Here is a 26,583-nt window from a genome sequence, read left to right on the forward strand (position 1 = left end):
TGAGGTTGGTGCTGGGCCTCTTAGAGTGGCACAAACTGTGCTGCAGCTCTGAGGGACCCTCTGCAGTACCTATGCCCTAGGTGCCAGGGGTACCACTTACTAGGGACATACACAGGGGATCAAGTGACCAGTGTTTATGTTTTTGGGGAAGGAACACTAGCACTGGGGACCTGGTTAGCAGAAACCCTGTGCACTTCTGTCAAAGTTGCATCAAAAAACAGGCAAACATATGGGGGGATCCTACTACAACCACAACCCAAGCATTCCCTATGCATGGGAACTTTTCCAAACCCTGATTCAATATTACATAGAGAAGTTATTTCAAGTGGGGCAGGCTGCAAGGGATTTCATCTTGAGACCAAAGCCCCCTCATTGTGCCGTTCGTTTCATTAGCAAGTCCTTTGGTTCCAGGGGAGTGTAAATGTTTGGCTAGTAGCTTTTCAATGCATTATGCAGCAGCTACTACGCTTACCCCCAGACCTTTGTGTTCTTCATCACAGTTCACATCCCTTGTTGCACTTAAACCACTGGATTTTAAAGATGTCGTATTTAATTACTGGCTCGCTGATTCCATTTTAAGAATTTTACAGCGAATTATCGCAAAGGAAATCACTGCTGACAGAGTCTGCAAATAACAGAATGCTCCCTTTAGGTGTCTGGTCCCTGGTAAGGAGTATAGGCAGGTCTCAGCCCATAATGACTTTGTACACAACCCACCCCTCCGCGACTAGTGGGCTTCAGGGAGGCGAAGGCTATTCGCGGAGCCACTTCAGATGCGTTGGCTTATACGACAGTGCACCTGCCACCGCTGCGAGCAATAGAGCACTCTGTCACGAGGCTGTCAACGACCAGACCGAAAAGCTATTTGGTCTACGGTTTCTAGTCGGCCGATTTCGCTGGTGCACGCTTCCGGCGAGTGCCCGCGCGGGGTGCCCTGGGATTGAAGCTTGTGCCGGAAGTGGGAAGCTGCTGTGTAATCCTATGGTGACTGAGTTCAGAGTCCTGAATCCGAACAGTATTGAGCTACGCCCGCCGTCTGCAGAGCTTCACCATGCCTGACTACCTAGGAGAGGACCAGCGCAAGACCAAGGACGAGGAGAAGGAGGATCAGCCCATCCGAGGTCAGGGGAAAGACATGGTTTTGGATTCGTGTGCGGGATTAGTCAGATGAGCAGCAGCCTTCGTTGGGGAGTGCGAGATCAGTCAGGAGATGATTGGGGAGGTACTCTCCTTGTGGTGGAATTATTCAAGTCATGGGGTTGGACGAGTAGTCCTCGTGTAAGAGGTCAAGGATTTTATGCGAGAAGAAAGGGTCGGCCTACTTGGAAAAGACAACCGAGACTAGGGTGATCTCCTGTCTTCGTCATCACGCTCATTGTTTCGAGTTTTGGGTGTTCTGATGGCAACTTCCATGTGTTGTACTCTTAGTTTTCTTCCATTAGACAAACACGTTATTTACAGAGTAAAAACCAGCGCAGGAAACGGTGCCTATGATGTATTGGGTTGCCCCCTCTGATCAGGTCAGCGGTGAAGGCGAGCACCAGCACATTTGATGTTAGTGGTACCCTTATTCTGATCAAAGTGAAAGGCAAGGCACATCTCATGATGAAACGTCTCGTTTAGGGCGCAACTGTGATGATATAAATATGGAGATTCGATACTGTCGCACGTTCTTCCTTTGCCGTGCACCTAGATTGCTTTCTTAATACCGCTCAGACAAAAAACACTGACACGTTACCACTGACTTAAAACCAATGGTGAATCCGCACATCTATGTGGACAAATTACTGCGATCTATTCCGCCCCATTTGCGACTTAAAATCCTTAATCATTGGGTAATAATAGTTTTTTCCAGTTGTACTAAGATCATTAACGCATCGGGCTATTCAGACCGCATTGTCTACACCTCTGTAATTGAGCAATTGAAACGATGCTACGGAAGGGACAAAACCTCTGAATTGACCCCGGGGGTGGGGGCCCAAACCCAAGGTGGATATTACTAGTCCAAGCAAAGTGACTTCATACCTCTCTCTCTCCATGTTTACTGTGCCTAAAAGACGCTGTCCGGTTTCACCCATCCACCGCCTTCAAAAAACAAAAAAACACCTATTTAAAACGAATGTCTCAGCCTTAGTCCAGGCATTTGTACTATCCCGCCTAGACGAGTGTATGTCTCTACTGACAGACCTGCCTGAGCCCCCTTCATTTCAACACACTCAGTAGTCATCAGATCAGCAGCTCGTCTACGAAAAGGTAAACAGAAATACGAGTACATCATAAACCATCTCGGTAGATATTTCTTGGCTGCTGTAAAAACGGTCATCATATTTACAGCCTGCTCATTTATTTCTAAAGCCACATGTTCCCAAAACGTAGCTAAATCGATCTTCCTGGGACTCCACGCCACCCAAAGCAAATCCCCGCCTATTTTTCAACTCGAGTACCACAAAAGGAATAGATCCTGAAATAAGCCTTCTTCTGTTCGCCCAACTCTGGAATGACATCAGAGAAGCTTGGATTCTACTAGCGGGTGGAAAAGAAACTGGACCAGATCGCATGCCTAGTTTCAGCTATATAGGACCTGTCTCGAATCAGTTATAGAACGAATTTCTCCGGTCGAAGTATGGAAATATGGAATAATGGAGTCAGGTGCTAAAACCTCCGATACCAGTCCCCTCTTGCATGTTATAAACTCATATAAAACTTCTCTAAACGCTCTCCTCTCCCTAATATCTTCTCGTCCCATTGGGCAGTCTTTTCCCACCAGCTTCTGTTTTGTGAGTTGGTTGTGCCCCTATGCATCATTTTCTCTATCTGTATATTTCCTCTCTGGACAACAGTCAGTTCATATTTGCCAATTATTTTGCATTTGGGGCCATTATAAACAGTCAGTGAATAGTAGCATTGACGATTTGTTTAGCAAAATGGTAACTGTCACCATTTTGCACCCACGTCTACGCCGTTGCACTACGGGAACACCTGTCAGTTTTCAGCTGTACTGTTGTTTATCAGCAAGTGGATTTTTTTAAAATCAGGAATTGACATGCTTCTAATTTCTGGGCCTGTGACACCAGCAGGTACTAGTCAGAGATTTCTAACATTATTTTTCTGGTCATGTGCCCACTTTCTGCGAAATTGTACTTCCTGAAGAAATCTGAAATGGAAGCTCAACTCTTTTCTTTTGCAGGTTTAAGAGAATGTAGACAGTATTAGGAACAAACGTCTTTCTTTTTCTGACAGTATGTACAGATGAGGCTCCAGATAATGGAATCAACTCAGGTTTATTGAAAAAAAAAAACAGTAGCTACAATACATAACCGTAAAGTATACAATACTAACTGCACTTGGGAATCAGTCTTGAACTGACAGATATTATGTGTTGCATAATATAGAATGAAAATGCAACAAACACTCCACATAGAACACACAGCCAGACATAAGATGTCTGCAGTAATAAAGATTGTACCTTTTCACAGTGGTTTGCACGTCACTTAATAGTAAAATGTAAAGAATGGAGAATTCTGTATTTTAGAACACACATCCATTTTTCGGTGTCTGTCATACTAAACAAGATTAATTGAGGAGATATGTGCTAGACAATCTATATTTAGAGTTATTTAAAATCGTCAGTTCTCTTATCTCTGAAGATTAATGATTTGTTGACTGATTGCACCTGATGCAATTTACCATCAAAGCAGCATACATTTACAGCACTTACTCCACATCTTAAACACCTTTGGCTCAGCTTCTGGACTGAGGGTGAACTGGGATAAGCCTCTCTTGGTCCCCTTCCGGGACGATCATCCGGATGAGGTCTGGCATCCCATACATCGTCTTAGCCTGGTAGTGCACATATCGTGGGAACCGGAGTTCACATGGCGTCTTAATCTCCATTCCCTGCTGCGTAGGGAATGAGAGGACATGACCAGATGGGGTAAGCTGCCCTTTAACCCTATGGACAGTATGGCTTTGTTCAAAATTATAATCCCTGCTTGACTGGTATACGCCCTTCTAAAATTCACCCTTCTTATTCTGCAGATCTGGTTTAACACACTGGTCTCTCTGGTACAGCAGTTTCTGTGGGCCAACCAGCCCCCACCCCCGTCTGCCCCTCACACCCCCGCCCGCCGGCCCAGAGTTGCATTTGGTAAATGCGTCCGTACTACATGTGATGGAGGACTTGCCATATATGTCCGTCTATATTATTGGGCTGAACACATTGTGGTTGTAAATGACTGATTGTATGGCGGGTAGGAGGATCCAGCATATCGGGGAAAAATATCAAAGATGAGCCTTGAGAATATAACACATCTGTGTGGGACACCAGTCTCTGACGGCTCCCTGACCCCATAAAAGTGTTTCGTGTCTGGAAAGTGGCATTGCGCTGGACAGGCTGGCACGGACTCCTTACACTGGAGACTCCCCTGTGGGTGGGCATGTGTAGCAAATCTCGAGGGGTTCCGAGGGTGGAACCAGGTTGGTATTTCACATCTAGGAGATATATGGCACAATTGTCATATTCGCTCCTTTCAGGACCTCCAGCCTGAATTCTGCTTTCATAAATCACAATTCTTTCGGTATCTCGAGCTCTGTACGCTCTCTCCTACTATCGGAGAGGTCCCGGAATACTTATGGGGTCCCGGAATACTTATGGGGTCCCCTGGGGGAAGGGAGAATCTCACAAATGTACAAAACCTTGGTTGTACAATCCTGGACTGGATGGGTCACTTGAGAACACAATGGGAAGACTGGGTGGGCCCTCTGGATGAGATGGACACTCAGGATGCCTGTATGGCACCCTGTGTGTTGGTGATCTTCGCTCATCCATTTCAAATATCTTCACCAAGCATACCTTACACATTACTGCCACTGGAGTGCCCTAGTGTCTCCTCCTGCATGCCATCGTTGCTTGGAGCCTAGAGGGGACTTTTTCCCCTACACGGTCTGGGCCTGCTCTGTTGTACGGCAATACTGGTCATGTATATTCTCCACACTCTCCAAAGTGGTGGAATCTCACCTGGACGCAGTGCCAGCCTTAGAATTGCTCTGTTAGGTATTCTGGAGGATATGGGTGGACCTCGTGGGGATAGGACACTTGGCGTTTAGTATGTTGCTGGCTAAGTAGTACATAGCCAAACATTGGAACTCCTCCAGTTCTCCATCCATTACGGCCTGGAAGAGAGGTATGGACTGGTGCGCAAAACTGCACGCGGGTATCTTCGCAAGTATGGCAAGGTCTGAAACAAGTGGGTGGTATTTTTTTTACAGCTTGGATGGGACCAGCAGATCCAGGTAATGGAGAATGCTGTGGATTTTATATCTGTGAGATTGAATGGGGAGTTTGGAACCCATGTGATATTCTGTTTACAATGTTCTTGTTTTGTGAAAGCCATGATTGTTGTATTGAAAATCAATTAAATGTTTCATATATTAAAAAAAAAAAAAAAAATACAGCACCAAGGGGATAAACCTTTAGGTATGAATGAAAAGGTTTAGTTATACACAGGCATCCTCCTTGTACTCCAATGACCTCCGCAATCAGTGAAAACTTGGAATGTCTCAGACATCTTTTCAGTTTAAAGGCTACAAGCTAAAGTTGTTGACTGTTTGGTAATCTCCCTAAAACATTTTTTTTAGATATATTAACCTTCAGTGATGTTGGTAAATGACTTTTGTGTGCATGATCACCCCCAATGCTTTGGACTGACGCTGGTTTTTCGAGTCTTAAGGTGCATTGAGGCATGCTAACCTGACCTTAGTGCCAGTGCTTTGACTCTTAAATGGAGTATGTCTGATTGGTTCACCCACAATTGGCATATGTTAACTTATTTATGAGTCCCTAGTCTGTTGTTCTAGGGGTATCGAGGGCATGTAAGTTAAAGTGTCCCATGTGGCCTGCAACACTATTTATGCCGCCACAAGTGTGACAATGCAAAGCATGGCTCACAGTCTGCCATTGCTGGTTGGCAGAGCAGTTTTTGAACTGCTAACTCAACTTTGTTATTTAAATTAATGTAAAAGTCCAAACCTTCCTTTTTAATATATATGTCACCCATAAGGTAGGCTTGATGACCTCCAAGGCAGGGTGCTGTCTATTAAAAAGTTGGACATCTGTTTTTACGTGTCCTAACCTCAAAAACTCCAGAATGTTGTTTTTGGTGTAGAAAGGCGAGGACAGGGTTATAAGAATCATTACAGTAAACCTGATTTTTTTTTTTTTTTTTTAATAACCAAATTTTAGTGGTTTTCAAACTGAACATTACACAGTCAAGTTCTGCCACCTCAAGGTGTAATATACTAGGCAGCATCTAATCGGCAATCACATAGACTCATGGTCCATTCTCAAACGGTGATACTCCCACAATTTGCTCAAAATTTTATCTTGTTTCTGTGGGTTGTAGATTGGATTTTCCTGGACCGGGGCTAGATCACTCAGAATCCTAACCCAAAAGGAGGAGATTATAGGGCAGACCCAAACCATGTGGAAGAAGTTGGCCTCAGGTAGTGAGAATCTAGCGCAGTGGACATGTGAGGCTCTCCCAGCACGGTGTAGGCGCTAGGGAGTCATGTAGGTGATATGAAAATAGTTGAGTTGAAACTTTATCAACTGGGCAGAGAGAGCCAGCTCTCCTGGGGCGATCTGAACAGCGCTCCAGTCATCATCATCCAGCTCCCACACCGATGTCTCTCACCTCAGGCAGGGGAGGAGAAGTGGTCAGGTGCATTAATGATTGGGGAACGGTAAATGCGAGAGATGGCACTCTTGCCCAGCATCCCCATCCAAATGTTGGCCTAAACAGGGTTGAAGTTGGGTGTAAGTGCATCTGTGGCAATGTGTGTTGACAATACATGGCGTGGTTGGAGGTATCGGTAAAACTGTGTAGGAGAGAGCCAATAGTGCTCTTGAAGATCTCAAAAGGAAACCAGGGTGCTCCCTCGCCAGATGTCTTCCAGATAGGAGATTCCTATTTTGTCATACTGGGCAAAACCCTGCAGCCATGCTACCTGGTGCAGCCATGTTCTCTGCCATAACTGAGTTCTTTTAGTACGTTTATAATCCCAGGAAGTCAGGCGAAGTGTTGCTGTCCAACTGAGCAAAGTCACCCGGGTAATGTCCGGGAAAGATCCAGTATTTGGATTCCCATAGAGCAGGCCCAGAAGGCCATCTAGGCCCAATTGTCGTAGTTCCATGAAGTAAGTGGATTCGTCCCAAACGCCATTGAACCAGTCGTTTATGGTTACAGTGTGGGCACCTAGTTAGTAGCCATGCAGGTCCATCATACCCATTCCAGCATCGTTTGGAGAGTTCTGTCTGTTAAGGAAGGCCACCATGTGGCAGCCAATTTCCTGCAGAAAGGCCACAGTCTTTGATGTTATGGTATGGAACCACCTCCTAGGAATCAAGTGGGGAAAGTTGGCAAGGACATATAGGGAGCTTGGGAGGCTGATCATTTTAAATAGCACCTCCTGCCCCAAGGGGTTTAGGGGCAAGCGCTCCCCACGCTGGAGGTTTCTCTTCAGCCCTGCCACCATTGGGCCAATTTTCAGGATCCACATCAACTCCGGGAGGAGGGAGATATAAACTCCCAGATATTTAAAGGAGAAATGACGGATTGGAATTGTGGAACACCAGGTTTGTCCTTCCACTTCCCCTTCAATAGGCACCCACATGGATTTACTCTCATTAACCAGCAGTCCCGATGGCTCCCTATGCAGATGGAGAACCTCTAGGCATGTGATGCCGAAGATTGTGGGTCTGCAAGAAACAGCAGCGAGTTATCAGCTTAGAGCACAATACCATCCCATTACTCTGGCATCGCATCTAATGAGCCTCGTCAGGGGTTCAGTTGCTAGAGTGAATGAGTGGGGAAACCGGGTATCCCTCCCGGGTGCCCCTACAAATGGGAAAGGGCAGGGGCAAAACTCCATTCACCCTCACTTGGGTGATGGGAGTATTATAGAGAAGGCTGATCAGTCCGCAGAAGTGAGGTTCTAAGCCTGCCCTCTGCAGAACCCACATCAGGAAGGGCCATGCGACAGCATCAAACGCCTTCTCAAAATCAGTCAAAAGTAGTGCCATCGGGGGGGTAATTTTGTGTGTCTGGGAAAGCTCCAATTGTACTCCATGGTTGCAGTGCTGAGTTCTCCTATTCGGCATGAACCCACGTTTATGGGAATGTATCAGATGAGGTAGGGCTTGCATCATCTGGGATGCCAGAGCCTTTGTGAACACCTTAATGTCTGCATTTATCAAGGAGATAGGCCTGTATGAGGCACATTGTTCGGGAGGTAACCCCACTTTGGGTTTTACCACAATGGTGACAGTGTCCTATCGTGGAGGGAATGAGCAACAATCTGCCACCTCTGTGCAGAACGCCAGGAGGCGGGGAGCAGAACAGAAATGTAGCACTTGAGAAACTCAATAAGGTAGCCGTCTGTCCCTGGAGTCTTGCCATATTGAGGTCCGATAATGCCTCTCCAGTTCCTCGTGCGTAAGGGGCTGGTCAAGATTGCAGACCAGATACTGTTTTCAGAAAAGAAAAGTGTGTGCCTAATAAGTGAGTTTCTTGGCGCAGGACCACTTCTGGTAGGAGACGGTTCATGTACCTCAAAACAGCAGATCGTTTAATACGATCTAATAAGCGATTAACATTCCATGAAATTATTTAAAAAAGTTAGGAATGTCTGGTGGAACCTTGCGTGGGCTCCCTCACAAGGGAGGGCCCCATTGCGCTGGCCACTAGGGTAAATATTGAAGGCTTGTGATGTATGATCGTTCTGGTGTGCAACAAAGGTGTGTAGTATTTTGACTGCATGTAGACTAACAGATAAACAGGAAAACAAAACACTAATTCCCCCCAACTTTTCCCTACCTCACACTTGCACCCCTAAAGTATATGTTGCCCCACCCATATCTCTAATTTGCTCCCAAGCACCCCATGTAAATGATTATAGTGCCTGACCACAAATACCAAAATGAGAAACAGCTTTGCTTTTGCGATAAGGACATTCCCTCATTCCTTCCTCCACCCCTCAAGCAGCACCCCAACCACCTAACTTATCTAACAAGTCTCAGTGGCACAGCAGTGTGGATTAGTCTATGGTCTGTTTGTCCACAACTTAAAGCTCCCCTCATCAAGCAGGATGTCTGTAGTCTTCAATCTTGGTTTGAAAGAGTTCAGGTGTGTTGGAAAGGGTGGCCTCTACCATAAGGACTCTGGCCACAGTTCCATCACACAGTGGGCTTGGGGAGGACCATTTGTTCTCAGATCCAGGTTTTTTTCTTGTGTGGACAGTGTCTCAACTCTCTGGGGTACTTTGCTGGTTTGCTGTGGGGTGAGGTTGGGTGGCTTGTCTCCGATGGGCCGTGAGCTGTCCTTGTCACACGGGACCCAGAGGTAGTGGCGCTCTTTCGCTCCCCTCTCATGCCTGCTCTTGAGTATCAAAAAAATAGGTCAAAGATTGAAAGATGACAGACTGGGGAAAGGAGAAGATATTGGAGGTTTAAGGACCAGAGTTTCTGTTTGACCCCGTCGAACGATAAACAGCACTCGTGAACTACCTGGGTGTAATCTGGGAAGATCATAATTTTGTCGTTGTGGTATTTAAGATCGTCGCAGTTTCAGGTCTCCTGCAGAATGGCATCATGATCCCTGTGGTTTAGAATGTGGGCATTGATAGGTCTGAGAGGGGCACCGAGGGGGTGGTCTTTTGGCCTAGAATCAGTGGGCCTCCACACCGCAAAGGATTGTGATAACTTACCGGAAGGTATCCAGCACCGAAGCTGCTACTCCTCAAAGTTTCCAAACCCTCAGGTATGCCGAAAAACTGCAAGTTGTTTCTGCGGGAGCAGTTCTCCGTGCCTTTGCCCTCAAGACCTAGGTTTTAAGGGTTGTCAGTTCCTCTTCCACTGTGGTGACCCTAGTTTTGGCTTTAGTCGCCTTGTCCACCACATTACAAAGGTCCTGGAACAGAAGTGTGACGTCCACCCAGACTGACTTCCTCCACCTTGTGTTCGACTGCCTACCTGGACTCCCTGATAGCCTGAAGGAGGATGATGGTGCCTGCAGGTGGAGTAGGTGCACCCTTGGAAGGAAGTACAGCAGCTGACCCACGGTTCCTGGCTGCGGACTTAGGGTCTGATTTAGAGTTTGGTGATCTGGTTACTCTGTCACAAACGTGACAGATATCCTGTCCGCCTAATTATGATCTCCAGAGGCTATCATGGGATCGAAATATGGTGGACCAGATGTCTGTCACATTTGTGATGGAGTAACCCCCTCTTCCAAACTCTAAATCAGGCCCTATGTGTATTGGTCCATTGTGGTCTGGGCCAGTACTTGCAGCACAGGTTTATCATGAACATGGCCAACAGGGCGTCAGTCCACAGCCCGTGGTGCCAATCGAGTTGCTGCTAGTGGCTCGCAGCCTGGTACCTGGCAGCACGAACAGCCACTGTCTTCAAGCAGGTACAGTGCGCCCTGCATAGATGTGGTGATAGGTCCACTCCCGTCACCAGGTGTATCCGACTCTCCGTGGTGACCAGGAGCAGGGGAGCGAGAGGGGGTTAGGCAGGCTTCCAGTCCGCACCCACCAGCCCCCACCGATCAGGTTGCAAGTAGAGCAGTGGGGACCTGTTTGTTGTGTACCCTGGTCCCCCTCACCCTCTGCTCGCGTTCTAAAGAATCTAGGCAGCGGGGGCCCCCCTGGGGCATGCAACAGGGGAGGGGGCATGAAGTCTCCTTCGCACTGTTCAGGTCTTCAATAAGCGGCACAAATAGGGCAGTGAACAATGGGGGGCAGTGGGCTTTCTGCTGGCTTAGAGATGCAGGTGGGGAGAGGAAGCAAAAAAAAAAAGCCAGGGCAAGAGGAAAGAGTCGGGAATGGCGGTCTGTCACCTCCCCTGCAGCATCTCCCCAAGTTCAGTTGCTCCCCCTGCATCAAGCTGCTGTGTTCTGCATGGTGGGCCCTACAGGCATAGGCGAGCCCAAGGACCCAGGCAGGCCTGCCCTCCCCCAGCGATATCACGCAGACAATTGCCAGTATAGGGAATCCTGTTGCAAGTCTCAGTCATTGAATGGGGGCCGTAGGCCCTGGCAAGAGGTAACTGCTGTGCTCCTGAATCACTGCATCAGGGCCCCCATAGGTGTCACTCTGAGGATTTCAGTCAAAACGGGGTCTGGAGGCCACCCTTCCCCGTTCGCGAGAAAGGCCTCAGCCGTCTCTCACCTCATCTTCTGTCCAGACAGCACACTGAAATGCAGTATGGGAGCGAGTTCAGAACGCTGCCCTCTTAGGTGGTGAAGCCTCACCCAAGTCGAATTTATGTAACTTTAGAGCAAAAGTTGCCACTCTGTTGTCCAAGTTTTCCAATGACCATTTATGATTACTGGCCATGAGACAGTCTTGTTCTTTCTTGGGGGTGGTGTGAATGACTTCGGAAGGGCCACAAAGGGCCTACCTTTGGAAGATGTGTTCTCTCTCCCTGGTAGAAAAGACCAAAGAGGGTGTGAGCCCAAAAGGCGAGCTTCAAAGTGGAAGCCACCTTTGAAGGACAGATGGTGAACGCACAAGATGGACCATTTTTTGTTGTTGCTGTAGACAAGTTACCACCAGGACAGAGAGAGGGAAACCGATGCCAAACCAGTTTTCCCATGTGCGCGTAGACCTCAGGTAGCCGCACCTCTACGGTGAGCTGCCAAGCTCCACACACCAAGTGAAGGGTTCTGCTGTCTTGGGGAGTGAGCAGAGTATTGCCCTGGGATAGCTAGATGCCACTGTTTATCATGTGCGAGGGGACCTAACCCATTGGCTAGTAGGTACCCCATCCCCCGAGGGCAAGTTGTGGGCATAAACATAGAACCCCAGTACCCAGACTTCTGATCATGTCTGCATTGTGTAGAGGACCGAAGTAGCGCTGCCCTGCTAGTCCCTGGACACTGCAAATAGAGGCTGCACCTAAGACTGTGCCCCATACAGAAGTGACTCTAAGAGTCCGTTGGCTTTCTGTTACAGCTAGAGGGTCACAAAAGCTGAAGAATCCTGCTTTGGTGAGTTAGTTTCCGCAGTCATTTAACGCTCCACTGACAACGTAAGCACAGCCTGAAAGGCTGAGTCTCAATGCTCAAAAGTTGTACCCGAGTGTTTTGGACCCAAGAGAGTCGTTTGAGGGCAGTTTGGTTGCCCAAGATGGACACTAGCCTCAGTTAAAGGGAATCACTGGTTTCGCTGTAACCGGAGACCAGTAAACCAGTGGCAACAGGTTTTTGGCTGGACTTCAACCAGACTTTGAGGGAAATCGACCTCTGTGGCCAAAGTCCTGCTACCTTGTGCATTGACAAAGGGATGGCCCCAAGAAGACATCCGTCACCGGATCAGCATCGAGTATCCCTTGCATCAGGGCCACTCCATCAATGTGTATGACTGTTCTCTCATAGAGCTTGAACTGGACTGGAGACTGCTTTGACTTTAAGGTAGCTGTCCCGCCAAGTCTAGTTAGCCCCTGTGACCCGCTTTCCACTGGCATTGGTTTCCCAAACAGGTCAGAGTAGACCTACTCAATTTCTCAAAGTTTTCCAAGAAACCACAGTAGTTACCAATGCTTGTTTGCAATTCAAATGAAAAACTGTGATTTATTATTTGCTTAATAAGTTATAGCTCCAGAACTCTCTGGTGGATTTGTTCATTTTGATGTCTAACATTCATGAACGCAAGAGCTATTTTTATAAACTGGTGTTGGGTTTTCTTTGTGTCGCATTTCTTTCTTATTCAACTGTTTCGGTACTTGTAAATGTGTTGCACTAGTTCCTTTGACAGAACGTGACTGCTCTAAACCATAGTTACCCAGAGTTGAGCAAAGTTTTGTAAACGTGCATGACCGGACCAAAGATGAGTTTGGGAGTTTATTACACAGTGGGGTTGCAAAACTACACCATATAATAAACTGCTTTCCTCAAGTTGCCATGATCAGAAGATCACCTTTTTAGTAGAGTGAATAACTACCTTTGTGTTCACTATGGTTCATACTAAAGTTCCTTAAACCTAATTAGACCAGGATTGATGTTGCAATCATAATTTAGCCCTCTGGATTAGGGCCAAGTCTATGAAAATAAAAATGACACTTGAGATAGTTAATTTTCCCAACCACCAACACATGCTCTTTGAGCAGTGTAGGTCCTTTTCAATGGAAGTTATCAAGTTTCCTCGTTTAAGACCATGTCATGTAACATTTGGGTTCCCATGTGCTTCCTGAAGTGAAGTGCGTATTTTTATTTTTTTGTTGGATTGTTTTTTTGCAGGGGTGTTTTTGTTGGAGAACACTTTGATCAGGAAGAATAATAGCACCTTGTTTTGGCCAAATTGGCACTTAAGAAGAGTTGAGTACTTATGATATGTTGTCAAGGACGTAAAGCATCCATGTTAAACGAATACAAACAACTTCAAGCAGTTCTTTCCTAAACAAATGCAATAGTGATGCCTGTCTATCACAATTAATGGGTGTGCATCCAACAGTTAACCTAGATCTATGATATAGGGAATTTACTCACAAAGGCATTTGGAGTTGTAAATTAATACTCTTTCATACACTTTTACTTGCCTTTGGTAGCTGGCCCCAATCACATAAAATGAGAATATAATGGTACTGTACAAGGCAAATTCATGTACACTTACTACATATGTCTCTATTGTTTTTTTAATGTGTGGTCACTAGCTGTCACTTTGTTCCAGATGAAGACCATAGGCTAGATAGACTTGCTGGGATTCACCAGGACTGTGGATAGCTGGACCTGGTGGTTCCTATGTTTCTTGTGGTCTGCAACAAAAGACTTGCCATTGTTGCTTATTTGCTTGCTGGCCCCACTTTCACAAGTACCCTTCTGTCCTGAAGATCATGGTTTAGCCTGCTCTTGTTGAACTGCTAAGCATAGTCAGTCTGTTGTATTTCTTGGTAGTGTCACCCATCCAAATGGTATCTCTTGGTCCATTTAATTATTACTAGCCTCCAAAATGCAGCGTATGTTTTTCTGCTGTTACTTTGCTTAAAACTTCTTTTTCCTCAGACAGGCAATGATAATACAGTTTAAGGTGGTCATTCTTGTTGTTTAGAGATATTACTGCCACAGAACCACCCGTGTCATCTTACTCTACCACTGGCAGCTCCTGTTCCTTTATGATTTCTATAATCATTTAACTGTTGCCAATATCCCCTCCTACTATCTTTGTCTGGTAGTTCGTGCCTACTATTAACTGTTGTATTCTAATAGTTTAGACTGCACCAGTTTGTCCATGTTTTGAATGATTGTTGATTTCGAGTGATCTCTTTCTTACATGCTCACTGCTTATAATGTGGTGGAAGTCCGCTGTATCTTGGTGACACATGACTAGACCATGCAGAGGATGTAAAAATAAGGTAGAGGTTCTCTCTCCCTCTGGGATAATCTTGGTAGCTCCAGAATAAACAGCATGCATATCTTACTTTTTTCCCATAGCTTTGACTGTCTAAATGGGACCTGTCTGATCTAGATTTCAAGCACACTTTTCTGTAAGACCAACTCTTTCTCATGGGAAGTAAAAGCAACTTTGTGTTTGCTCAGTTCTCGGATCCCTCCAGGCACTGATCTCAACTCTGATACTGGGGTACATGTACATCAACCGTGGGGGACCAAGGAATTTCTGGATCGATACCTTTAAACCAGTTTGTATCAGTGCATTTTCTTCGGAAAAACAAATGCTCTTTTTGTCTTATAACAATCACGTTGGCCTTTGGAATAACATCAAAGTTTATTGCTCTAAAGTTCTAGTCAGCTCTTTTCTGTGTGATTTAATATTAGAATCTTTAAGATCTATCGTCTATAGTATTTCTTCTTCTGCCAAGCCAAAATTTGTCTTCCTATCAGCTATTTTCAAGTCCTTATGTACTCTTGTTTATTTTTTTAGCACTGGATGAAGGGGATATTGCATTGCTGAAAACATATGTAAGTATCCTGAACATGATGGAGTACTTGAAATCCACAATTTGTTTTCGTCAAAGACTTTGGAACACAATCATTAATGTTCTAAATGTGCAGAAAGCTAGGGAGAAGGTGGGGATGTTGCATGATTTATCATGAAGGGAGTACTTTATTGATTTTTTGTTGTTGATTTTATTGCATTTGTTTGACACAACCTTTTTATACAGTAAGGCTGTACACATAAAGAAGATATTTGAGTAGATCATAGGCAGCAAAATGATTACATAGTTCAGTGATCAAAGCTGCACATGTTCTTCTGTAGTGCACAACATGCTCTGGGCACAATGCCTGGCCTGTAGCCATGCCATGTGTCAGCCTCTGTATCACTAAACCCACTTTGATGGTCATCTGAGGTGCTTAATGGCTCTGAGAGCAGTGCCTGGCCATAAGGTAGGCACTGTCCAAGTTCTGTGCTACTAACCCAGCTATGCACAGCCTTTGGCCATGTACTAGTACTGGAGGCTCTGTAGCTAGACGACCATAAGCCAGTCCCAGGGTCCCTAATGCTGACTCTGCATGTTTTTTGTCTCATGCATAATTGCAGTGATTCCTTTTTTCTTGGTATAATTACCTTTTTTTTAGAATTTGTAACACAAAGATTTATTGATACTCCTCACAGAGAAATGAGCAGCATTGTGGACTCCATGTTATGAAAGATTCCTTTTCTTTATTGAATTGACACCAGCAAAGTGTATAAAAACATGACCAATGTATTTCAGCAAATTTTCATTCAGCTGGACCATAGTGCTAGCAAAACCCACATAAAAAAAAACAACATAAAAACACAATTTACGGTTGTAATTTACGGTATGTTCCAGCAGCTAGACCATCACCCATTAAAGCACAGGATCCTGAAACGCACATCGCTTAGCACCATTTTTCTCAGTCCTATATTATGATGGTGAGGGAAGCCTCTCCTCAATAGAAATAACGATCCAAGAGTATAAACGTAATTCCACACAAATGGCTATTAATATATACTTGTATTGATTATATATATATTTCCTTCAAATTGTGGATCTGCCTCCGAATCCACAGATCAGAGGACCTGAAATTGCTTTTTGGGTTTTGGTGTGGAATTCACAGATAAAATAAAAAAAACTCTTACGGCATTATGTGCCCCCCAGACACCTACCCTGCTGTCATTTCTGAGATCAGTGGATAGTTGTCGGTTCCTATCATACCTTTTCAATCACTTTTTCCAGGATGCAGACTGCAGTGGCTGAAATTCTGCAAAGTCTGCTGCAATGAAAAATTTAATTTGCTGCCTCCCAGTCAGATCACTTAGCTCCTCAAATTTAATGTTTTTCAAAGGGGAGAAAAAGCAGCTCCAGTTTGCTGCTGGATCACTGCTTAGGCCTTGAAAAATCTTAAACATGTTACTAGACCCGCAGGTCGAGTAACTTGAATAATCTATTTGACTTAACTGTAATGTACGTGACCCGTAAACAGGTCTCACATTGTGTGCTCCTAGGCAAATATTTTATTTTACAGTCACCTTTTTCTTCATTCTTACATAAGTGCACCTTCACATATGTGAGTTGGGCATTTCTGCTGTGTTTAAACCCCCCCCAAAAAAACCTCTTGTTTGATTAAATAGACTAAACGTTTTCTCTGTGTGTAATAATTTAGCCCACAGATAGGGTACACATGATCCATGACTTGCCTCTTAGTTTACTAACAGCATTGCCATCAGGGCAGAGTGTTTCTTTGTTTATTTTTAAACACCCACTTTTAATTAATATATCACTAAAGCATGATGTGGTCGAGCACTGTCATTTAGAGATTAATCAATAATTCAGGTCGTACTTGTAGAGCGTGGCTTATGACCCGAGAGGGTATCCAGGCACTTGCTGCAGGTGTCAGATGCAGAGCCAGGTCTTGAGCCCTTTTCTGAAGTGAGTCAGCGAGGGTGCAGTGCAGAGGTGGAGGTGGAGGGCGTTCCAGGCTTTGGCAGCAAAATGGGAGAGGGAGCATCTTCCGGAGCTGCAGCGGCATATGCAAGGTGTCTGTGCAAGGGTGTGGTGAGTGGAGATTCCTGGGAGGTCGATGGAAATACAGGTGGTGGTTCAAGTAGGTGGGTCATTGGTCATAGAGAGCTCTTTAGGTGTGGGCCAGGAGTTTGATCTGGCATCTCTTCTGGATCAGGAGCCATAGGAGGTCCTTTAGTTGCTGGGTTATGTGGGGTTTCCTGGGCACATTGAGAATTAATCTGGTGGCTGCGTTCTGGATTGGCAGGAGTCTTTGCATGAGTTGGGTGGTGGTCTGCATAGAGTGTGTTGCCGTAATCCAGTCAGCTAGTGATGGGGGCCTGCGTCACCGTCTTCCAGGTGCAGAATGGGTAGCCACCTGAAGACTTTGCAGAGCGTGTGGAAGCAGACAGAGGAGATGATGTTGACCTGACGTTTCATGGAGAGTTCACGGTCCAGGATGATGATGATGATGAGGTTGCGGGCGTGATCTTTATGTGTGAGGGTGGATCCGAGTTCAGCCACCAGGCGTCGTTCCAGAGGGTCGTCTGTCTGCGGGAGATCAGAACTTCAGTTTTGTCTGTGTTAAGCTTCAGGCAGTTGTCCCTCATCCAGGCAGATACGTTTTTCATACAGTTGTAGAAATTGGTCTTCGTCAAGGTGAGGTTGGCTGAGGGCGGGAGGACGAGGTGTGTATCATCAGCGTAGGAGATGATGTTGTGCGAGCAGACGATGTCTGCGAGTGGTGTCATGTAGACATTGAAGGGATTTGGGCTGAGGGATGAGCTTTAGGAGATGCCGCAGATGGTGTCCTTGGGTTGCAAGTGTAGGGAGGGAAGCGGACTCTCTGGGAGCGCCTTGTGAGAAAGGATGCCATCCATCTGAGCGCATCATCTGTGATTCAAATCTAACGTAGTCGATCGATGAGTGTGTGGTGGGAGAAGGTGCCAAGGCTGCGGGGAAGTCAAGCAGGATCAGGGTGGTTGATTCTCCTCTGTTGGATAGGGTGCAGATGTCATCTGTTTCAGAGATCTGAGCTGTCTCAGTTCTGTAACTGCTCTAAATCCCGATTGGGACAATTCCAGTAAGTTGTTTCTCTCAAGGTGTTTGGTGAGAAGGAGATTGATGGCCTTCTTCAGGACTTTGGCGGGGAATGGGAGCAGAGAGATTGGGCAGTAGTTATGGAGCTCATTGGGGTCTGCAGAGGGTTTCTTAAGGAGAGGGCTGATGTCTGTGTGTCGAGAAAGGTGGCTGTGGTTAACGAGGCATTAAAAGCTCGTGGGGGCAGGGGTTGGTGGGTGCTCCTGAGTAGATGGAGTTCATAAGTGTGGTTGTGTTCGCTGTGCCCATGTGGTGAGTGGGTGGTCAATGGTGGTGGTTTATGGAATGTTGTGGAGGCCGTGGGGTTGGAGGTCGAAGTTAATATAAATGGTTTCTATCTGATTATGGAAGTGGTCGGTAAGGGCATTGCAGCGTTACTGTGGCGAGAGGATAGAGTTTTTGGTGGCTGACAAGCAGGTGAACTCTCTGAGGATGGTGAAGAGTTCCCTGGCTTGGTTGGTGCTGGTCTTGATCCAGTGGGTCAGGGCCTCCTTTTTTGCGTTTTTTATCTGGTGATGGTAGTCGTTGAGGGCTGATTTGAAGGTGTATCAGTCGATGTGGTTCCTGCTGGTGCGCCATCATCTTTCCAATTGTTTGCACCTGCGTTTTGACATGCTGAGTTCTGGGGTGTACCAGCTGGCTTATTTGGAGGGTCTTGGCTGGTTTGGTTTAGGCTACTTGGTTGGTGGCATTGGTGATTCAGTAATTAAAGTTCTGTACTGCCAAATCCAGGTTGGTGGTGACAATGGGTTATGTGGTGCTAAGGTCGTAGAAGCGTTGTGTCTGAGTGACTTTATTCCAATTGCGGAAGGGGGTGCTGTGGCACTTGGGGGCAATGCTGGGAGGTCCGGCGATGGTGAAGTGTACAATGGAGTGGTCCGACCAGGTGAGTTCTGAGCTGTGGCCGAATCTGATTCTGTTGCTTGATGTTAAGATGGGGTCCAACATGAGTCCAGCTTTGTGCGTAGGGTCTGTGACCAGCTGCTTGAGGCCGATGTTGTCCAATCTTTCCAGGAAGTTGGTGAAGTTGGAAGTCCGTGGGGTCTTTCAGGTTGAAGTTGAAGTCTCCCAGGAAGACGTAGTATTCGGATTCAGTGCCGAGAGGGTTAATGAATTCAGTGATGGCTTTGCTGAGGCCAATTTGCAGTCCTGGTGGTCTGTGTGCAGGGTGCCTCTGATGATGGTGTTGACAGTAGGCAGTAGATTGCCAAGAAATGTCCAAAAACCTTCCTACTAACTTGCAGCTTTACTGATGAAACTTACAGTGCATTAACAGTAGTCAGTGAAAACTGAGTTTTAGAATGCATATTTATCATTTGCACATCACCAAGTAAAGTGTGTTGATTTGTTTTCATCCTATTAAAATATGTTTTCATCGCACAGTAGTACGAAAAATGGACTTTCACAACTTCTGAAATACATTTTGAAACGTTTGTACAGTTGATATAGTTATTTAAATGTTGTGCATTAGGAAAAAGCTGACACCCTACAGCCTTTCAGTTCACACTCTTTGTACAGCAGGTCACACAGTTCACCTTACAAAATCCTGGAACTCTATAGGCAGAAAAAAAAAGTAATTGTAAGAAGACAAACTGACTTTAGACCTCTGTACTTGAACACAGAGCAAATGTGACGAAATAAGAAAAATATTTAAAGATGTCTTTACTCCCTCTTCATTTTCTGACTGAACAGAACACTTGCCTGTTCTTTGTCCACTCTCCTGAACGGGCGAGTAGGTCATAAAAATAGTTCGACCAGATAAAATATGACTTACCTTAGCGAGTGGGCAAGTAGATTTTTCGAGGCCCGCTCCTTCTTTCTTCAATTAAGCTTTTGCACATACTTTTTTAATTTGCTGCTCCAGGATTGGCATCTGGTATCTTGAAACAGTAAATTAAAAGTTGAGAAATAAAAAATGCCCTTTGCATTATGGCTCATAGTTGCATATGCATGGTAATGCCTATGTACGTATTTGTCGTCATGTTGTGGTGGATTGTTTTTGTTTTTGCCGGTGCTGTTCCATGTTGGCAGACACTAATTTTAGAAAACTGCATGAGCAAAAAGCCAAAAGGGTGGGCAATGCCATTGATACGTGAGACCATTTGGCTTCTTCAATTTGTAATCTTCAATAAATTTGAGAATTTAGATCCACAAAGGATCTGCAAATTATTAGACAAGATATAATAAAGTTCCTTGCTTAGTAAACCTTCAAAGCCTGCCTAACACATTTGTGCCACGCAAATTTCTCAAAGCTATTGAATGAATATACACAAAATCAAGCAAAGTCACTCCTTGGGATACAGTGCTAGTTTTGTGTCATTGTGGTGTATTTCTGATGAGAGGATTTTTAAATGTTTTGGTGCAGTAGAGATCACTGTTTCTAATGAAAGTAAAACGGATAACACACCGTTCGATGGCATATGTTGCTGCAGATACACATGTTTGGCACAGTCCGCTGCCTGGTGTTGGGCTCGGAGTATTACAAGTTGTTTTTCTTCGAAGAAGTCTTTTTGGTCACGGGACCGAAGGACTCCTCCCTCTTTGGCTCCATTGCGCATGGGCGTCGACTCCATCTTAGATTGTTTTTTTTCCGCTGTCGGGTTCGGACGTATTCCTTTTCGCTCCGTGTTTCGGTTCGGAAAGTTAGTCAGAATCTCGGAAGAAAGCGTCGGTATTGTTCCGTTCGGTATCGGGATAGTTAGGTACATCGACACCGATCATCGGAAGACTTTGGGGCAGTTTCGATCCCCCATCGGGGCCTGGTCGGCCCGACCGCGTGCGACATCGAAGCCGATGGAACGGACCCCGTTTCGTTTCTGCCCAAAATGTCACAGTAAGTATCCTTATACAGATCAGCACTTGGTCTGTAACTTGTGCTTGTCCCCCGAGCACAAGGAGGATACCTGTGAAGCCTGTCGAGCCTTCCGGTCCAGAAAAACACTCCGGGACCGAAGAGCCAGGCGTCACCAAATGGCGTCCACGTCGACAAAACAACGTTTCGACGACGAAGAGGAAACATTATCGGTTCCGGAATCAGAATCCGGAGACTCCGACGTCGAACAACAGCAACAAACTGTGAGTAAGACGTCGAAAAGTAAATCCATCGACAAACCAAAAGCCCAGGGGACGCCACTGCCAACAGGCCATGGCTCGACCCATAAATCAGGCGACCCGTCGAAGGGGCCGAAAAAGGGCACGCCCATAGCGAAGACACCCGACTCCGGTCGAGGGACCGCCATGGAGCAACCTCGGAGCCGAGAAAGCGGCTCCGAGAGACAAAAACAAGATACCGGCACCGAAAGACATCGGCACCGAGAATCCATGCCGAAAGGAACAAAAATTCTGTCGGTGCCGAAACCGAAAAAAGATTCGCTCTCGGCGCCGAAAAATACCACACCTTCATCCTACTCAGAGGAACAAGGACTAAGTGGCCAAATGCACAAATTTGGACAAGAGCTCCAAAGTGTAGAATCGGACTACACACAAAAGAGACTGTGCATCCAGCAAGATACAGGGAAGATATCAACCCTTCCCCCAATCATGAGGAAAAGAAAGATCGGACTTCCAAAGGATGACACACAACCACAAGCCAAAGTGGTTAAAAAAGTCACGCCTCCGCCCTCTCCTCCACAGGCATCGCCGGCACAAACACCGCCACAAATGCACTCACCAGCGCAAACTACCATAAGTCATGACGATCAGGATCAAGACGCTTGGGACCTGTATGACACCCCAGTGCCGGACAATGATCCCGAGTCATACCCCACAAAGCCGTCACCGCCAGAGGACAGTACCTCATACTCGCAACTGGTGGCTAGGGCTGCAGACTTCCACAATGTCCAACTGCATTCCGATCCTATAGAGGATGATTTCTTATTTAACACCCTCTCGGCTACACATAGCCAATATCAATGTCTCCCAATGCTACCAGGGATGTTACGGCACGCAAAACAAATTTTTGAGGAGCCCGTAAAATCAAGAGCCATCACCCCAAGGGTGGATAAGAAATACAAACCACCACCCACAGACCCAGTGTTTATTACTTCGCAGTTACCACCCGACTCTGTGGTAGTAGGGGCAGCTCGCAAAAGAGCAAATTCACATACATCTGGCGACGCCCCACCTCCGGACAAAGAAAGCAGAAAATTTGACGCGGCAGGGAAAAGAGTGGCGTCACAGGCAGCCAACCAGTGGCGCATCGCAAATTCACAAGCGCTGCTGGCCAGATATGACCGCGCACACTGGGACGAGATGCAACTTCTCGTAGACCATCTTCCCCAGGAATACCAAAAAAGGGCGCAGCAAATAGTGGAAGAGGGACAAACGATCTCAAACAATCAAATCCGCTCTTCACTAGACGCAGCCGATACTGCAGCAAGAACAGTCAACACTGCTGTCACCATAAGGAGACACGCTTGGCTACGCACTTCAGGCTTCAAACCTGAAATCCAGCAGGCTGTCCTTAATATGCCCTTCAACGAGAAACAACTGTTTGGCTCGGAAGTGGATACAGCCATTGAAAAACTTAAAAAGGACACAGACACGGCCAAAGCCATGGGCGCACTCTACTCCCCGCAGAGCAGAGGCTCTTTCAGAAAAACTCCATTTAGAGGGGGGTTTCGTGGCCAACCCACAGACACCACCAGCCAACAATCAAGAACCACACCATATCAGGGTTCCTTCCAAAGGGGTGGTTTCAGGGGATATCGGGGGGGTCAATTCCCAAGGAGTAGGGGAAGATTCCAGACTCCAAAAACACCTCCACCTAAACAGTGACTTTCAAGTCACGCAACCCCTTCACTCAACACCAGTGGGGGGAAGACTAAGCCAATTCTACCAATCTTGGCAACAGATTACAACAGACAATTGGGTATTAGCAATAATCCAACATGGCTATTGCATAGAATTCCACAACTTCCCACCAAACATCCCCCCCAAAACACGCAAAATGTCACAACATCATTTAGAACTTTTAGGACTAGAAGTTCAAGCACTACTGCAAAAGGATGCAATAGAATTAGTACCAGTACAACAAAAAAACACAGGAGTTTACTCCCTGTACTTTCTAATTCCAAAAAGAGACGAAACATTGAGACCAATATTAGATCTCAGGACACTAAATACCTACATCATATCGGACCATTTTCACATGGTCACACTACAACACATCATTCCACTGCTCAAACAGCAAGATTACATGACCACATTAGACCTAAAGGATGCGTACTTTCATATACCAATACACCCTTCTCACAGAAAGTACCTACGGTTCGTATTCAAAGGAATACATTACCAATTCAAGGTGTTGCCATTCGGAATAACAACTGCACCAAGAGTGTTCACAAAATGTCTAGCAGTAGTAGCAGCACACATCAGGAGACAACAGATACATGTGTTCCCTTACCTAGACGACTGGCTAATCAAAACCAACACAGTAAAAAAATGCGCAAACGACACCACCTTTGTCATACAAACCCTTCACAAACTGGGGTTTTCCATCAACTACACAAAATCACACCTAGAACCGTGTCAAACACAACAATATCTAGGAGCAACCATCAACACATCAAAAGGAATTGCCACTCCAAGTCCACAAAGAGTGCAAGCATTCCACAAGCTAATAAGTGCTATGTTTCCAAACCAAAAGATACAAGCAAAATTTGTGCTAAAACTTCTAGGCATGATGTCATCATGCATAGCCATTGTCCCAAACGCAAGACTACACATGCGACCCTTACAACAGTGTCTAGCATCACAATGGTCACAGGCACAGGGTCAACTTCAAAATCTGGTGTTGGTAGACCGCCAAACATACCTCTCGCTTCTATGGTGGAACAGCAAAAATTTAAACAAAGGGCGGACATTTCAGGACCCAGTGCCTCAATACGTTATAACAACAGATGCTTCCATGACAGGGTGGGGAGCACACCTCAATCACCACAGCATTCAAGGACAATGGGATATACACGAAACAAAACTTCATATCAATTACCTAGAACTGTTGGCAGTATTTCTAGCGTTAAAAGCCTTCCAACCCATAATAACACACAAATACATTCTTGTCAAAACAGACAACATGACAACAATGTATTATCTAAACAAACAAGGAGGAACACACTCAACACAATTGTGCCTCCTAACACAAAAAATTTGGCAGTGGGCGATTCACAACAACATTCGCCTAATAGCACAATTTATTCCAGGAATACAAAACCAACTAGCAGACAACCTTTCGCGAGACCACCAACAAGTCCACGAATGGGAAATTCACCCCCAAGTTCTGAACAAGTACTTTCAAATTTGGGGAACACCCCAGATAGATTTGTTCGCAACAAGAGAAAACTCAAAATGCCAAAACTTCGCATCCAGGTACCCACACCGCGAATCACAAGGCAATGCTCTATGGATGAATTGGTCAGGGATATTTGCGTACGCTTTTCCCCCTCTCCCTCTCCTTCCATATCTAGTAAACAAGTTGAGTCAAAACCAACTCAAACTCATACTGATAGCACCCACATGGGCAAGACAACCTTGGTATACAACTCTACTAGACCTTTCACTAGTACCGCATGTCAAACTACCCAACAGGCCAGATCTGTTAACACAACACAAACAACAGATCAGACATCCAAACCCAGCATCATTGAATCTGGCAATTTGGCTCCTGAAATCCTAGAATTTGGACACTTGGACCTCACACAAGAATGCATGGAGGTCATAAAACAAGCTAGAAAACCTTCCACTAGACACTGCTATGCATCTAAGTGGAAAAGATTTGTTTACTACTGCCATGCCAATCAAATACAACCACTACATGCCTCTACTAAAGACATAGTAGGATACTTACTACATTTGCAAAAAGCGAATCTCGCTTTTTCATCTATAAAAATACACCTCGCAGCTATATCTGCTTACCTACAAACTACTCATTCATCGTCTCTATTTAGAATACCAGTTATTAAAGCATTCATGGAAGGGCTAAAAAGAATTATACCACCAAGAACACCACCAGTTCCTTCATGGAACCTTAACATCGTCTTAACAAGACTCATGGGTTCCCCTTTCGAACCCATGCATTCCTGTGAAATGCAATATCTAACCTGGAAGGTCGCATTTCTCATTGCAATCACATCCCTCAGAAGAGTAAGTGAAATACAGGCATTTACCATACAAGAACCATTTATTCAAATACACAACAATAAAATAGTTCTAAGAACAAATCCCAAATTTCTGCCAAAAGTAATCTCACCATTCCATTTAAATCAAACAGTAGAATTGCCAGTGTTCTTCCCACAACCAAATTCTGTGGCTGAAAGGGCACTACATACATTGGACATCAAAAGAGCACTAATGTATTACATTGACAGAACAAAGCTAATCAGGAAAACAAAACAACTGTTCATAGCTTTTCAAAAACCACACATAGGAAATCCAATCTCTAAACAAGGCATTGCTAGATGGATAGTCAGGTGCATTCAAACATGCTATCTTAAAGCCAAAAGAGAATTGCCTATTACACCAAAGGCACACTCAACCAGAAAGAAAGGTGCTACAATGGCCTTTCTAGGAAACATTCCTATGAGCGAAATATGTAAGGCTGCAACCTGGTCTACGCCTCATACGTTTACTAAACACTACTGTGTAGACGTACTAAATGCACAACAAGCTACAGTGGGCCAAGCTGTACTAAGAACATTATTCCAAACTACTTCAACTCCTACAGGCTAAACCACCGCTTTTAGGGGAGGTAACTGCTTTATAGTCTATGCCAAACATGTGTATCTGCAGCAACATATGCCATCGAACTGAAAATGTCACTTACCCAGTGTACATCTGTTCGTGGCATTAGTCGCTGCAGATTCACATGTACCCTCCCACCTCCCCGGGAAGCCTGTAGCCGTTTAGAAGTAGATCATAAACCTTAAACATCTGAACATTTGTAAATAATTTTTAGAAACTCTTATCATACATACATATTCACTCCATTGCATGGGCACTATTTATACCAAACAACTCCATCCTCACCCTCTGCGGGGAAAACAATCTAAGATGGAGTCGACGCCCATGCGCAATGGAGCCAAAGAGGGAGGAGTCCTTCGGTCCCGTGACCAAAAAGACTTCTTCGAAGAAAAACAACTTGTAATACTCCGAGCCCAACACCAGGCAGCGGACTGTGCCAAACATGTGAATCTGCAGCGACTAATGCCACGAACAGATGTACACTGGGTAAGTGACATTTTCATTTTTTGTCCCTCTCCCTTCCCCACCAACCCCACTCCTCTGCTCCTAGCCCCTGAGACAGAGTAGCATGAAACTTGACATGGAGATGATTGGTCACTTTAGATGTTGGATTGGAAAGGTTTGTGCATCTTCCTTAAATGGCCCCAAAGTTATAAGCAACACAAAATAAGGCTTTTCTGTGGAAACATAACTAGAGTCACCATTGCAAACTGTAATTTTCTGACCAAAAAGCTGCCAGTTTTGTGTCATTGTGGAGTATT

At 45.5% G+C, this 26,583-nt stretch overlaps 1 protein-coding gene across 2 annotated transcripts in view; it reads left to right on the forward strand.

The window, feature by feature from the left end:
* PSMC2 (proteasome 26S subunit, ATPase 2) overlaps positions 1–26,583 on the forward strand; it is a 117,783-nt gene that overhangs the window by 39,167 nt on the left and 52,033 nt on the right. Inside the window, exons 1-2 of one of the 2 annotated variants that reach the window (XM_069229690.1) lie at positions 932–1,121; positions 14,938–14,975. In XM_069229690.1, the coding sequence (XP_069085791.1) occupies positions 1,052–1,121; positions 14,938–14,975 (108 nt within the window). In that variant the 5' untranslated portion in view covers positions 932–1,051. Of the gene's footprint in view, positions 1–931; positions 1,122–14,937; positions 14,976–26,583 lie in introns of those variants that run through there. The other variant, XM_069229691.1, reaches the window with a different exon arrangement.

The sequence above is a fragment of the Pleurodeles waltl genome, chromosome 4_1, assembly GCF_031143425.1.
Source record: "Pleurodeles waltl isolate 20211129_DDA chromosome 4_1, aPleWal1.hap1.20221129, whole genome shotgun sequence".
Classification (NCBI taxonomy): Eukaryota; Metazoa; Chordata; class Amphibia; order Caudata; family Salamandridae; genus Pleurodeles; species Pleurodeles waltl.